Raw genomic sequence first — 18,093 nt, 5'->3', positions numbered from 1 at the left:
ATAAAAAGTATTTTTATTTTTGTCATTTTGCCATAATTTTCATTTTCTTATTTTTTTTTTTGAATTTTCAATATAAGTGAAAAATGTTAGTAAAATAATAAAAAGAAATTACAACACTTATGGTAAACAAAGAATTATAAGATATTAAAATTGCATGAAATTTCGATCAAAGTCAGAAAAAAAAACAATTAAAACAATAAAAACTTTTATTTTACTTATTTTTTTTTTCTAAACTCTTATCTAGTAAACATTTTATTACATAAAACACATAGTATTAAAAAATACAAATAGAATTTTTTTTTCTAATTATTTTAAAATAAAAATTTCAAATAACTACATATATACAATATAATCGAAACACAAACATATATACAAAATAAAATATAAATTTTATTATACATTCTTTAAATAAAAATTAACATTCATTAAAACTGTAATAAGAAAAATTTTTTTGCTCTCAAAATCACACCTTATTTATTTACACAAAAAAATTAATATAATCATTAAAAATAATTTTCCTAAAATAATTTTAGACAAAAATCATTTCCTTTTTATTAAATTTTATTTTATTTATTTTTATTTACATATATATAAACAAATTTCGTTCGAATAGCAAAGTTTTTTGATGTTGAAATTAAGTTAAAGTTATTTTATCGTTCCATAGAACTGTAGACCCTATAATTATTCAAAACTAAATTTGATCACACATTATTTTCAAAATTGATATGTTAGAGGAAAGAATGAGATAATCACATGGGGTTTCGAAATTTTTAATGAAATTTTACAAAAAATGCGTTATTATACTTGGAGTCAGACCACTTGTTTTATTTTAAATTAATCTTAACAATATAAAGTTTTTTCAAATTCCATCTATTCCAATTTTTTATCAAAAACGCTAGGATTATTTCCTTTCAATTTATTTTCACAGGTTTTCTCGCTCTCGAGTTTTCAAAGAATTTAAATATTTTCACTCATTTACGTAACTTTACGTAATTTAATTTAAATAGTACAGTTTTCATTTACACAAACATAAGTATTGTTGTCAAACCTTAGATAATCAAATATTTTATTGAAGATGATATAACTAGTAAAAAAACAAAAAATGAATTTTATAATACTTTTAAGAATTCATTAAATAACTTTTAATTCAAATTTTTTTAAATAAATTTCCCAAACTATACTTAAAATTAATAGAATCTCTGAAAATTTTTAATATATATATACATAAGGAAGATTATTCTATTTGCATTAATCTAAAAATACAAGTGACTTTTGAATAGAATACACTCAAAATTAACCAAAGCAATTCGATTCTAACATTAATCAATATTAATTCTACTGTTTCAAGGTATATTAATAAATCAAAAATTACACAAACCTTTTTGAACTAAAATACAGTTTGTACAAATTTGGGTTAATCAGAAATAAATGAACATTGCTATTCGAGAATAATTTGTATATATAAATAAAAAAATCTATATATTTATTTATAATATTTAAAATTGAATTCATATTATTAAGAATTGCATGTTATTCACACATTTCTTATTATTGTGATCCCATAATTTTAATTATATTATCTATTAAAATTTTTCCTCTTCTTTTTTATTTATTGCATAAAATATTCTCTATCTATATTAATATTTTCATATAATTATTTATAAATTATTTAACTAACAAAATAATTTTCAATTAATACAATATTCGTTCATATAAACATATTTAACATTTTTGTTTTAACAAATTCAAACAAATCTACAATAACAGCATTAAACATAATATTAACAGCATTTTTCCACACCTAATTGAGGTATTCTAAAATGTATACATTAATTATTAAAAATGATTAACAAGATTATTACAAGAAACATTTTTCATTAATTTTAATATTTTTATTAAAAAATGTTTTTGATATTTCTTAATTTAATAAAACGAAATTATCACTTAAAATATTTTTTTCATTTTATCCATTTTCTAAACTAAAACTTAATATTATTGGTGTTTTAATTCAATTGTATCGAATTAAGCTCTCGATATGTAAATTTAGTACAAAAGTCCCAAAAAATTCCAAAAAATATATAATTTCACAAAACAAAATATTATCAAATTAATTATTTCTTTATTTTCTAACTGCTAGAGCGTTTCTGCTCAAATATTAACTAACAAATAGTAGTACAAATTAATATGAGCACTGCTTCCACATACTGTATATTAAAATTTTTTTTCGCGCCCCTAAAAGTGTGCAAAATTTACATATTTTGAAAAGTAATGGATATTGCCAAATCAAAGATATCTGAATCAAAACGAATAAATAGCTAATTTCAAAGTAAAGTTCTCGAAAAGAAATCTTATTCCTCTGTTATTGGGCAAACAAATCCCAAATCCGTAAAAATTAGACGATACAAATATGGAACTTTTATTAAACTTAATTCCTAAGTAAAACTGAATTTTTTAAATTAAAAATAGTATACTCGTTGTTTCCCACCATAAATATATATTTTAATTTAATTCCCTAAAATTTTTATATTTTATTTAATTAAAATAATAATTTTTATTTTCATATATTATAGTTTAATAAATAAAATTTTTCTCTTAATTTTTTGTATTCGCATTAATTTCTACTAAAAATATAATTATTTAATTAAAATTTTATGTACCATTAAATTTACAAAATTTTCGATAATAAATTACTCAAAATACTAATCTTTATTCTTTAATTACACTTATATACTGTAATTACACTTTATATATTATATATAATAATTAATTACAATACATTTATACGATTTATTAAAGTTAAATACTTTAAAACTTTTTTTCAAATAATTATATACTTTTTATTAATTTTTTTTTTTAATTCAAACAGATTATATTTAATTTTCTAACATATTAAAACTTTATTAAACTTTTAATTCAATAAAATACAAAGTATATTAAATAAATTCTAATTAAATTTACACAAATATAATATTATACAAAAGAGGAACTTTCAAAATATTTACTTACACTTTTAAAATATTTAAAAAAAACACAACAGTAATTTGAGAAACGACATATTACTGCAATCACAACAAAATTTTCCTCCATTCAAAATATAAACAAAATATTTTATTCAAAATTTTTATTTAAATACTAATATTAATATTACAATCACTTTATACTTTTGCATCTATATACATTTCAAATTATGAACACCTTTGAAAATTTATCACACATTTTAAATAGAAAAAATAAAATCTTGAATCATTTTTCTCTTTGTGTGTTTGTATCATAATCATTATATAAAAAAAATATATTTTTTTTAATCGTTTTTTATGATTTTACGAAATTTAATCATATGGAAAATATTGAAAATATTTCAGAAAGAACCTTCCATTAAGATTATTGCAAAATTTTTAATTACAAAATAAGTGATCTCTAATATTAAAACATTTTTATAAATATTATTTAAAAAAATTTGAGCTTACCAAATTTCTTTCTACTTTCCGAATATATTCGGACAATGTGGTATAGAAAATTTTTGATTAATTTTGCTATTCCTTTCATTATTAAAATTCATTATCCTACAATATGAATTTCATTTATTTCTAACTAATATTTTCTAATAAAAAATTCTAATGAATAAATCTTCATTCTAGCACGCATAACTACGTGTTAATATGTTAAAACATAAAATTACTCATCAAAAATATCTAAATTAGTATTGCATAGCAAAAATCGCATATACTCAGGCGTTAGTATTTATTGTTCATAATAATTAAGATTAAAAAACTATTTTTTTTTTATTGAAATAAAAGTTAGCGATTGATTTAATTGTTAATGTTTTAACATTTTGCTCTTCAAGAAGAAAATCAGCTTTAATAAATTTCGTATATAGAGCACGAAATGGTACCTATATTTTTGGAAATAAATTTTCGTATCGGAACAAAAGGGAGATCTTTTAACACATAAAAAAATTTTTACAATTTCGGAAAAATATCAAATATTGAAAATATTAATAATTAAAATTAAAACGATTTCCATGTAAAACAATGTGGAAATAATTTTTATAATGAAAAAATTGAAGAAAAATGCAAAATTCTGGCAAATGTAGTTTTAGACTTTTAGCTTAACTAGGCCGTATAACACTGTCGCTCGAAATACAACAAATTTCATTTATAATAAAGTTTTATTGTTTGAATTAATGAAAAATAATTAGTTGTCACGAAACGAAGAGACAACCTTGTCTATTTGACGGTAAATCTTTAACTGGTTTATTTTAAAAAAAAATTACAAAGAGCAAAAAAAAAAACGTAACACAATTTCAATGATAAAATTTCGTAAAACTCTATATTATAAAAGCTTTTTAATATTATTTTAATTGTATTATTTTTTTTTATTTTCTATTCTTTTATATCATAAATTAATCACATATAATTGTAAATCTCCGCTCTTGATATCCATACAAATATGTTTAATAATAATATTATTATCCATTTAAATTATTCAATTATTCATTTATTATTTTCACAATAATATTTATCATAAAATCGGAAAATTATTTTAATTTTTATTAATAATCCCTTATATTTTCATTTCATTATATCTATTATCTCGTTCGCCAAATCCTCCTCCACCCCTCATAATCTCTCATAAAAATTTCATTACAAAATTTTTTAGGAAAATTTCCAAAAAGAAAAATAAAATAAAATATATAATACAAAATTAGCTGAAAGAAACAAAAATCCCATTTTTTTATAAATATACATAATTTGTATATACTTACATACTTATATGTACATTCAATATTTTATTATTGAATAATTCTAAATCACATTTCCGAACACAAAAAGTAAAAACCACATATAATAATAATAAATACATAACTATATTTTATAAAAGAAAAATAAAAAAAAATAGAATCCCGATTAAATCTATTTGTAATTAATAAAGTAATTAAAAACAAAAATAGAAAACAATTAGAAGAAATTATCAAATTTCATAGTATGAATTTAAAATTTATTAAATATAATAAATTTCTCGTTTCTACATAAATATACACTTATATACAAAATGAAATGAGAATAATTATTTTAAAAATAATTAATTACTCTTTTACATTTATTATATTACATTCATATATTATTTACAATATGTATATATACATTTAACCTATTTATATCTACATTTTATATGCAATACTATACTTGAAAAAAACAAAACATTTTCCAATAACATTTTAAACCATTATACTTAACCATTATATACTTAAATGGACAATATACAATGTTATATTTCATATTTTAAAATAAAATCTTATGAAACAATATAACAAACTTTAAAAAATATCGTTTCTTATATACATATTAAATCATACAAAATATTTGAATTTAATGTGGAAAATTAATAGAAAAAAAAAAACAATCATCATTTAATTTTGTAACACTTAATATTATATAAAATAAAAAATTATTAAAAATATTAAAAAATTGATAATCAAAATATTAAATTTGAGATGGCATTTCAGTTAATTAAAATTGGTCTGTCATTAACTACCGTTGTACATTAATTTAAAAAAATTTATTTCGCTCAGTATTTATAATTTTAAATAAAAAACAATTATTTTTTTTTTTGTCTTCTTTATTTTAAATATTTGAATTTTTATATCAAAAATATATAAGAGAGTATGTTATTTACCAAAAACAAAAACTTAAATTTTCTATATATATTTATAAAAATAAAACAAATATTTATATATATAAATTTATTTTTTTCTCTATATATATATGAAAATATACTTATTGGGTTATGTGAATTATAATGCAAAATACTAAAACAAAATATTATACTTATATAATAATAAATTATATAAAATTGATTTCAGTTTTGAATTGAATTGATTTGTTTACTTTTTCATTTGACTTGTAGAGGTCGTAAATAAAGTTTGATTTTCTATATATTATAATATATATATACCATATTAAATTTTTTTTCATTTATTCTATTCGATAATAATATAATATAATTAATAAATAATATTAAAATAAACATATCTTTATTCGATTCCAGTATTTTTTTAATAAATTTCAATAAAATATAATAAAAATAAAATAAAATATAATTTAATCTATTAAATAAGTTAATCCCTAGAAATATGCAATATATATTTATATTTCAATTAATTATGTACATTATAATAAAAATATAAAATTAGAAATGGATGGGCATTCAGATTTTGTTTTTAAAATTATTTTTCAAATATGTTATAATTTTGTGCAAAAAAAAAAAAGAAAAAAAAATTCTGTAAAATAGCTAATATTTTTGTTTTTGTCTTATTCAATATTAGATAATTTGTATAAAATTTACATTACGAAAATAATTTTGCTGCACTTAATAAATTTTTTTTTTTGTCAGAATAAATTGTTAATTAATTTAATGAATTCTGTAAATACTTTAAATTTAAAATATATATAATATATCATATATATTATGTATCTATTTATATATACATAGTATATAAGAAAACGATAAAAAATAGGGTTATTTGTGCCAACTCTATGATATCTGTAGTTTCCTGTAAATTATTTATACATACGAGTATGTTAATTATTTTTAAATTTGTATGACAGCAATTGTTAAAACTAATACCAAATTTTCTGGGGTAATGGCCACGTTACTCCATTCATTTTCAACTTTGGGAACTTATTTCAAACAATACCTTTTGAATTCTAACATGCAAAAAGTCAACAACTGAATTTCATTTTGCACATTTTAGTGCATCTCACTTAAGAAGAATATAGATATGTTAAAATTAAATGTCTTTATCAAATTCAGGCTCCCAAAGCTTACTGCCTTTGATGGTATGAAAAAATTATTTCGCTCATACTAAGATTTTTTTTATCATACTAAGAAAATAATTACTACTTTGTTTGTTTAAATAATTCATATATTGCACTTGTTGAGGAAATCAGCTCCCAGAATATATAATACTAATAAGAAATTTACATTTTGTCGGAATTTCTTAAATTTCTCATATTAATTTATAATTTGTTAAAATATTGTTTACTATTAATTCCCCTAAAAGTATGCAAAAGTATATTCATTGAATATTTCTCTAAGTTATTATTAACTTAGATGAGCTCTCATAAAAATTTACAATACAAGGCAAATGTGGCAATAATGAACCATAAGTAATTTAATTTTTGAATAGATGAAAAAGACAATTATTAAAAATATAAAGATACCATTAGACAATTATTATTGTAATAGAAAGCATAAAGTAAAAAAAAAAAATTAATAAATTTACTAAAAATATTTCATGATTTACAGAATTTATTAAATCTTTAAATAAATGTACATAATATTTATGTATTATACTATTCACAATAAATATAATATATATATGCACATAATATTATTACAAATGGATGCCCTTCTTTACATGTTTATAATTATATATATATTAACAAATATCCTTATTAAATAATAGGATATTTCTTACATATACAAAATAAAATATTCCTACATACTTATTTAATATATAAAAATTAATTGCCTGTGAACGGATCTTTTTTGAATACTTTACATTTTGGGTAGATGATTTCGAATTGTTCTGCAAGACTAATTACTTTTTGTTTTTGTATCTCTTATTTAAAAATATAATATTGTTATTTTTTTTTTGAAACTGTTAATAAATTTGCTACCAAATTGCTACAAATTTTATTACATTATACAAAAACATAAATAATAAAATTAAAAACTTGATTAATTCATCATAATATTTATAAATCTAGATTTTTTTTTTTTGATTTTTTTTTTTTGCTGGTTCTTGATAAATTTTTGATAATGTTATTGTGACATGAAATCAAAAGTTTTCTATAAAATAGGTTATATATGACAAGAAAATATTATTGCATAAAAATAGTTGATATTTTTATCTGAAAACATTTATATAACATGAAATTTAATAATATACATTAATATGAAAAATTGAAACAATGTAGGATTATAACCAGACTAGAATTGATAGAAACTTTTTTAAATTTTTGTTAATTTGAGTTGTTTTAATTGACGATATTTCTCAATACCTTGACCATTTTTCAATTTTAATAAGAATTTGTGCAAATCATTCCTACATTGTTGAAATTTCCAGCTTTTTTTTAAAAACTTAGGATATTATTCTATTCTCTTCGAGAGCGAATGAACTATATTAGTAATTTACTTAAACAATATTTAATATCTGCAATTAAATAGTTGTAAATCAGTCACCGTAACAAAGGGTTAGATTGATAGTTACCTGTTGCACCATACTCGCATTATCATAAAATTTAATGAAATAAATATTTTAAAACTACGTCAAATTCAAACTATTGAAAAAAAAACTAATTCGATAAATAAAGCTTAATTTAGATAAATTAAAAATTTAATCAAATCTAACCCTAATTTACGGTATGCTTTATACGGTAAACGAAAAAGTTATTTTCAAATACCATATTAAAAAAAAATAATTAATATAATTTAGTTTTTAATAATTAACTTTCATTTTAAATTTAATATTAAAAGAAGCTTTTATATGAAATAAAAATTTTCTAAATAATAATTTTAGAAAATAAAATTATTTTGAAACACAAAATTGAATTTGCTTAAATTATAATTTTTATTATAGGGATTTTGAATTTTCTATTTTAAGGTGAGAATTTTTATTAGACAACAATTGATAAAATTAATCTGCATTTTAATTTAAACAAAAGAAAAAATTATTATAAATAAATTAAGCTTTACAATTTTATTAGAATATTTTAAAGAATATTGTTTACAAATTTTATATTAAAGGAGCAAGTTGATTTTTTTCATACAATTTTATATAAAAAAGTTATATATATATACATACATATATACCGTTTGTTTTAAATAATGATTATATACTATTTTGCAACTTCAAAGCACAAATTTTCTCTTTTTTAAAAATATTATAAAATATACAAAATTTAGTGAAATTATATTGAAAATACTTAACAATACAATAACCATCACCATATAAATATAAATTATAAATATCTTATATATTAATCATTAACAATATTTACACAATTTAATTAACAATTAAACACTAATTAAATAAATAAATTCATAAACAATATTTGCATACATTTTTTAGCTTTTTACATAATTTTATTATTTTGTTTTTGCTTTATTTTTAATAACAACAAAATATATTTTAAATAGTATTACAAATTTACCACATTTTATATTATTCACCACATTTATATTATTCATCACATTCAAGCAACAATTTTTAAAATACTGTATTGCAACTTTTCTTAAAACAAAATACAAATAACTAGCTAAATATTTTTTTTTGAAAAATATTTTATACATTTTTTTAAATTCGAGTAAATTTAATTCGTGTTTCTATAATTTATAACAATTATTTGCTTAAAAAATAAAATAAAATTTAAATATTTTTAATTATATTATTAAGAGATCTAAAATAATATTTTAATGCGATATTTCAAATATAAATTAAAATTTCAACACGAAGGAATAATAATTATTGTGTGTGACGAATGTATTTTCCAACACGGTCTGAAACCTATTTTTTTTCAAAATTTGAAAAAATGTCTTGAAAATTTAAAGAATGCGAAATAATACGAAATGGAAGATAACAATTAATTGATATTTCTCTTCTACTCAAATAATTACTCTTATCAAACTCTATGAGTATAGCGGTATGTACGAAAACAATTAAAAACTTTAATAATTGAAATCAAAATATTTTAATAATTAAAATGTAAAAATGGAATATTTAAATTTATAACTCATAATTCTTTCAAAGTAATCATTATTTAAATTTGAGACACAGACAAAAAACACTGTGAAGATACACTCATGGCACATAAAACGTTCTCTTTTAATTTTCTTCTACTCAAATTTATATAAAATAATTGAATATTATGTACACACACCTAAATTACAGGAAAGTCACTGCGTGAATTTCATTACCGTCATCTCGAATGCACAAGAAAAGAAAACTATGTCTTAAATATATGAAAATTAATGACAATAAATATTATGTGTGAAAAATATATTAATGTTCGCAACAAAATTTTTATAAAGCTAGAATATTAAAATCTCTTAATTAATTTTGAATTCGAAATGCAAAAACATTTTATTTCCGATGCATATGAATTGAGAAGGTTGAAGCCGGAAATAAATATAAACTGTTCCCAATTTCTGATTTTGCTCGTCTTAAAATTTTGTACATTTTCTATAATTTTTTCTTGCGTTTTTTTATTGTTAAAGCAGCTTAGCTAAATTTTACATTGCCGCTTCTTTTCATTGAAATGCTTTATTTATTTTTTAAAAGCTAACAAACTTCAATTAAGCTTTATAGCCTGATCGTCTATCTCACTTTTTTACTCACTATTTATACAAATCAGAATTCCAATAAGATTACTCATTTTTTTTATTGGATTTTTGCAAATTATCGACTGAACGTCTCACTTTCCAAAACAAAGTGGATACATTTTGTATGCATATTAAAAAAAAAATGAGATAAGCAATACCAAATAATTCTTCTCATAAAAAAATTGCATTATACAAGTATAAGATAGACGCTCACTTTCTTCTCACTTTCCGAGTAAAATAGCGAAATAGACGATCAGGCCCCTAATCTAATAACAACAAAACTATATTACGAGTATCAACGACATAAAGTTTGATGAAAAATCATATATACATATGTACGCATAATTATCTCTGTAAAATTCCGAAATACACCAAAAAAAAGCACGGAAAAATTATCTCTTGAGCATTTCGATTTTCTCAAATAATTTGAAACGAATTTTCATATTTCAAGATATTTAATTCAATACGAAACAATTTTAAACCCACTTTTAACAGCGAAAATCGAAACATAATTTAAAAGAATAAGTTAGTTTGTTGGCTAAATGAATACATTTTCCGTGTTTGATGTCAAGTTCATACAACTAGTATGCGTCATATATAGCGTGAATCGGACTCATAAATAAAATTAAATGATTGCTACACTACTATAGTGTATATACTATAGTAAGAAGCTAACACAAAGCTAATAAACTAGAAATTTCCAATCATGTATGACACTCAAATTTCGATACAATATGTAAAACTTAAATATGTATTTTACTTTTAATAACACAAAAATGAAAATGTCTTTTCAATTTTATTTAATGAAAACTTTAGTAACAGTTTTCATTTGTAAAAGGATGTTGTAAATCAGTTTATTTTTATTTGTATAACGAGTCAATACACAACACTAACACAACATTTTCATTAGCAATATTTTTATTAAACTGAAATTTCTACTACATTCTACACAAGATTTTCGAAACAATTGCAAAAACAATAAACTATAATAGATTGCAGTAGTGAAAAATTTATTAATCAAAATAAATCTTTTAAAAATCTATATTTCCAAATTTTTAATAATGAACAAATTTATTTTGAATTGCATTACATTTAATAGGCATTATTTAAAAAAATATGATATTTAAAAAAATATCTAGATTGCGGAAGATAGGTGTATTTAAAAAAATAATCACGCTAGATGGCAGAGAAAAACAAAATCAAATGCTTTCTGATTCACAACTACATATGAGAAAATATTACATTGAAATAAAAAAATTAAATGCAAAATACAAAAATATTTACAAAAATTTGCACACTACCACCACTCTTATAGCACACCACTCCATCTTTTGTATTCAAGCAATAATTACGCTATAACTCTAGCAAAAATTTACTACGTCAAATAACTTTTATTTACATGAATTCATTGTAAAATTCTTAATAAATATCAAATTCGAATAACATAAACAACAATTATAATATGAAACACGCACACAGTTAAAAACAAACAAAGTTTATGATATATTAAACACATTTTAAGTATTCAATCTATCTTGAAAACAAAGCCTTTAAAAAATTTCAAGCTCCAAACTTTAATCAACTTCTTCTGCTTGCAAAAAAATTTTTACCTAAAAAATATCTACCTAAAAAGTGCTACTAAATAAATATGGAATTCATAAAAGTGAAATGAAACAGGCAAAAAATTAAAAATAAAAAAAAATTATAATATTAAATATTTTATAAAATTAATAAATTAGGATTTTTGTTCTTTTTAATGTTTTTAGAATATTATTAAAATTTTCAAAACTATTTCTCTCTAGGCTTCTAATTAAATGATTTTATAAAGTAAAGTTTATTGGTTTCTTAACTAAACTTTGCAATTTTTTTTTAATATTTATTTTCTATTCTACAATAAATATTTGTTTTAATTTTAAAGTCGTACAATTAAGACTTCTTTGTTGAAACGAAAAAAATTGTGCTTTTTTTAATCAAATAAATTAAATCTTGATTTTTAAAATGCTATGAAACAACAATATTATCTTATAAATTATAATTATTATTTATAATAATTAATATTTAGCACAATATTATCGATTAATGTTTTGATTCAATCAATTTGATTCAATTTTGATTCTTTTTCTTCGATTATTTCTTCTACTCGTATTTCATTCTCTATATGTACATTTATATTATTTTGTCGTCGTAGAGTACAACCGATTGCAATTTATTTCTTAATATTTCTCTTATTACTCTCGTTTTTTTTTTTTGGTTTCTGTAATTTTTCTCTCTTTGCTCTCTGTTTTCCTGGTTCTCTTGGCAAATATGGATTTTCTCTCTGTAATATAACAATAAATTGTAAATTAATAATTATTTATTACTATATTCTTTTGGCTTCTTATAAATATTATTAGATATACTATAATTAATTATTAATAGAAATAAATAATATTTTATTATGATAATAAAAAGAAAATTTCTTGGTTTTTTTTTTTGTAATTTTTTTTCGATCTCTTTAAATGCACGCATATTTTCCGACTTTTCAATTTCAAAATCTTATATCTATGCATATATAATTATTGTGTCTGTCTTCTTGTAAAATAAAAGTCTTATAATATAATAACCTACTTGTATTTTAACTTTTAATAAATATTTTTTTTCTTAAATTTCTATAAAAATTTTCTATATTAATTATTATTCTATATTATTATTTTTTTTTTTTTTGTGATAAATTAATTAAAAAATAGCTAAATAAAAACTGGAAAAACTGAAAAAATTCTAAAATTATCGAAAAAAATAACATATATTTCTTTACGTTTCCTTGATTTAAAAACCAAGAATATACAATAACCACTATAAAATATAAAATAATATAATAAAATATTAATTAGAATGAAAAAAATAAATAAAACTTCGAATAATTGTAACTCTACTTTGTTTCCTTAATTTTATAATATTGTGCATTTAACAAATCTACTTATTCTATATAATATTTTCTTAATTCTTTTTATTATTAAACTTATTTATGACTATGTTTTCCTCTCTCTATATCGTCTTTTTATATATTAATTAAACTTATATTTTGTTTATATTTTGTTTTTTAATTTCAATACTTCAATATCTATATACTTCACATATTATAATACTCTTTTATTAAATCTATGTATAAATCTGATTTGTGTATATAAATACAATACAATAATTACAATACTGCCTTCTTTTCAATTCTTTTTTTTTTTAAATTTTAATTATCTCTTTTATATATATAAATTATACTGAATGTATAGTACTTAATTTTGAAAAATAATAATAAATTATATATTAACAAAATAATATATGATAATATAAAAACTAAAAACGAAAAAAAAAGGAAGGTTTTAAATCAAGAAACATAAATAAATACTGGGCAAAATATTTTTTTGCACCTTCCATAAATGTCCATATGTATTTAAATTGGTTTCCCTGTGTGTTTTATTGATTTCAGGAACCTATTTCAACTGCATAATGTTTATGGTAAGAACACCTTCTTCTTTATATATATTATTATAAAATATATATATAATAATTTTTTAAATAAAATGAAATATAAAAATTTCCTGAAATTTTAAAATAAAATAAAACTATAAATAAATTATGCTGAAAAATATCAATCTAATTTTTTTTCTTACCCCTTCTCTCTTTTTCTCTTTTCTCATATATACAATCTTTTTCTCTCGTTCTCTTCTCTTCTGTTGTTTGTTCACTTTTATCGATCTGACTGCAAAAACAAAATATATTCCTGATATCTACCTCAAAACAAAAAAAACTCAAACCAAAATAAACCGAAAATAAAAAAATCTGTTATATAAATCGTTGTTGTGTTGAATGAAGGTGGCATCCTCGGTAGTTTCAACTATTTTAATTCTGAATTACCATCACAGAAATCCAGACACTCATGAGATGTCTGAATGGGTAATAAAATAAAAATAAATAAAAAAAAAAATTTTTTTTTTATATTATACAAAACAATTAGAATACTTTTATTTAATTTATAATTTTATATTTATATTACAAAAAAAAAAAACAAATTTAAAACAAATAGAAAAACTTGTTAATAATAAATTCTAAATTTATTATATATATATTTAAATATTTAAATTTCAAATTACAAATTGATGAAAAAATTTTACCGAATGAATATTAATTATATAATTTGTATGAAAAATCATTATATTTTCTGTTGTAAAGAGAAAAGAATTGTTTTTGAATTTTCATTAATTTTTCTTTAAATTTTTTTTCTTTTATTATTTACGCATTTTATTTTAGTTATTTATAACAGATAGTTTTTTTTTCTATTTAATAACATGTAATTATTTTTATTATAATTACTTTTAATTAACATAATAATTATTAGTTGTGATATTTATACAATACAGACCATATATTTGCGCCCCTAAATACTGTACTAATTAAAATATTTATTATGGTACATTGACTTTAAAAAAAATACAATTCTATTGACTTATTAAGTAATACATATTTAATATAAAAAATAATGTTTAAGTTCTTCAATATTTTATAATTAAAAATTTTAAATTAAGATTTTGTCATTCATACTTGAATTCTTCGACATTTAAAGTGTTTGACATTTAACATTTTTCATATACATTCTATGCATACAAAATTCAATCTTTATATATTACTTAATTTTTTCATAAACAAATAAACAATTTTAGTCATAAAACTTACAAATTTAAAGCTTTAATTAAATTTAAAATAAACAGTTTTCTTCCTATCTCCAATTTACTACAGTTTACACGCTAGTCAAAATATGTGTCGGGTTGGCAAACTTCACATTCAATTCAAAATTTAAATAATAAGAAAATAAATTTGAAGTTAACAAATTTTTTGCACACTAGAGTGCAGCAGAATGAAATTTGAAGCTGATTTAATAATTATATCATAATAACTTTTCGAATCATAATAACTTTTTCTAGAATTTCCTATTTTTCATTCTCAATGTGTTAATATGAAGACAACTAAAAATTATTTCATTACCGGAAAATTCGACACCAAAGTACTCCATATCGATAATATTGAGAACAACTTGTATGCCGTTATATTTGATTTATTTTTAACATATTCCCGCTCAATAGCAAAATTAAAATTATTATAAAATTCAGGATCTTAAAATACAATATTAAATAAATTTTTTTTGGTCATAATTTCATTAAATGTCCAAATTTGATTAATTATCGCTAATTTGAAATTTTCTTTAGTTTTATGTAATAGGTATTCTAATAGGTCATAGACTGCCGGAAATAAATGTTCATTTAATTGTGATAAATTTCGAGGCAGAATGAAAAAAATATTATTGATTTTCGAGAGTTTCAAAATATTTTTAAGTTTTATATAAAAACATTCTAAACAAAATTATTCTGCAAGTATACGAAAATTACTTCTTGAAATATTCTTTAAATTTATAAAAAATTACTCCTCAATTATTTTTTTTCTACGAATTTGAATAATAAAATATGTTTATTTTTAAATTGAATTTGATATGGAGTTTTTGCAAAAAAAAAATTTTCAAAAAAACTTTTTTGGTAAATGAAATTCACCACTTTTCTTTTTTCCAAAAAAAAATTTTGTTTTTACATATTTTTATTTGGTTTCTCTTATTTTTTTCTTCACTCTCTCTCATTCTTTTTCTCTTTGTCTCATTCTCTCTGTGTTTTTTTAAATTTGAATTCAAAAACAAAATTCTTTCTCTTTTTTTCCTCATTAAAACAAAAATTTATAAAAAGTAATCAATTTTGTAATTGACGAAAATTTAAAACGTAAACAAAATATTGGAGTAAGAAAAAAAATTTTTGGCAAAAAAAAAATTAAATAAAGAAAAATTTAACAGACAAGAAAAGGAAAAAATATTAGAAGAGCCTTAGAAATATTTTTTTCGAGAAAATAAGAATTAAAAAAAAAACAAATAATTTAAATAAAAAAATAAAAATCAAATTTTCTTTATTTATTTTTTATTAAATAGATTTTTTTTTAATTATACATATTTAATATTTAATTTTATTTATATTACACAAAAAGAAAAATTTTAATATTAAAAAAACAAAAAAAAAAAAAACAAAAATTTTATCAATACAAAATTTATTAATATAGAATTTCTTTTTATTTATGTTCTTCTTCTCTTCTTCATCTTTAAAATATCACCGATAATAACATTCTATTTCACCGTTATTTCATTATTTACCACCCTTTATATATAAATATATAAATATGTATATTTTTCTCTTTCTATTTTTGTGTTTTAACTTTTTTTTTTCAATAACATTTTTCAATGTTTTCCTTTGTCTTTTGATTTTTAAATCAATTTTTAATAATAAAAAAAAAAAATAATTTTTATTTTTATATGCGCCTAATTATTGACAAAATTTTTGAATTGCATCGTCCTTTAAAAACCTTCATTTTTTATATTTTTTCTATGTATATATATAATTTTTAAAAAATATATATATATATATATTTTTTTATTTTTTTTTTCGTGTAACAATTTTCAATTTATTTTCCCAATAAATTTTTTTTTTTACTTAAAAATTTCCTCCCAAAAAATATTCCACTTTTGTTTTGTTATTATTCAAAAATAAAAAATTAAATTTTTTTTTTTGTTGAAAACAATATCACCCTATAAACCTTAAAATCATTAAAAAAATCAAAATTAAAAAAAAAAACAAAACGTAAATAAAAAAAAAAATAAAAACTGCAAAAAAAAAACAAACAAACAAAATCACAGATACGGGTAGTTTTCTTATACTGGCTTCCATGTATATTACGCATGTCAAGGCCAGGACAAGAAACTTATGATTGTCCGCCACCACCTTTAGGATCATCAGCTGAAAAAAAGCAACAAATTCAAACAGTTGAATTAAAAGAAAGGTATTGTAGCAGAGTATTGTGTGAACACTTGAACACATTTTTAGTTTACATTTACTTTGTTTTTTTTTTTCTTATTTTTTTTTAAATTTTATAAATGAATTAAAATTACAAATTTTTTTTTTAGTTTTGTTTAAAATGTATAAAATTTTTTTTTAAGTATTACAACAATATAACAGTAAAAGAAAATAATAAAATATATCCAAAATTATATTTTAATATTCTTGCTTAAAAATTTTTATATATTATATATATGTACATTATACTGTAATACAAGAAACATTATACATACAGTACAAAAATAATAACGATAATTATAATAGCCTTATGTATATAAATTATTAAATATAAATTTTAAATTAAGAAAAAATAACATGTTAAAGTTTTATTAAAAATTTTTATTTTTATTCTCATATTAAAACTCTTTTATTAAATAAATATTTTAAAATATCTTATGATAATCGATTATTTTTTTGTATATAGAATAAAATTACAATTATATATGTAAGGTGTTTCTTATATAATAGTTATGAAAATGCAATTTAATCAGAAAATTTCAATTTAATTTCGTTATTAATTGACAAAAATTTATAATAATTTTGAAATTATTTTGAAATTATTTTTTTCGAAAAAATTTTAGTAAGAAGAGCTTTTTCTAGATTTAAAAGCTTCTGCTAGAGGAGTCCAAAAACTAAAACCCTCCTTAATTCCAATAATTATGTATGACGTACATATTTTCTTAGTTGACATTTAGTTGTTTATATATTATATTATATCTGATATAAGCAAAAACTTAGCAACTCTTAGATA

At 19.3% G+C, this 18,093-nt stretch overlaps 1 protein-coding gene across 1 annotated transcript in view; it reads left to right on the top strand.

Moving 5' to 3' along the window:
* Nucleotides 1-18,093, top strand: part of LOC129618649 (neuronal acetylcholine receptor subunit alpha-7) — a 234,127-nt gene that overhangs the window by 211,535 nt on the left and 4,499 nt on the right. Inside the window, exons 8-10 of the mRNA XM_055533529.1 lie at nucleotides 13,850-13,878; nucleotides 14,236-14,316; nucleotides 17,144-17,286. Coding sequence (XP_055389504.1) covers nucleotides 13,850-13,878; nucleotides 14,236-14,316; nucleotides 17,144-17,286 — 253 coding nt within the window. The remainder of the gene's footprint in view (nucleotides 1-13,849; nucleotides 13,879-14,235; nucleotides 14,317-17,143; nucleotides 17,287-18,093) is intronic.

The sequence above is a fragment of the Condylostylus longicornis genome, unplaced genomic scaffold, assembly GCF_029603195.1.
Source record: "Condylostylus longicornis isolate FDR11 unplaced genomic scaffold, ASM2960319v2 ptg000010l, whole genome shotgun sequence".
Classification (NCBI taxonomy): Eukaryota; Metazoa; Arthropoda; class Insecta; order Diptera; family Dolichopodidae; genus Condylostylus; species Condylostylus longicornis.
This window is presented reverse-complemented; position numbering and strand designations above follow the sequence as displayed.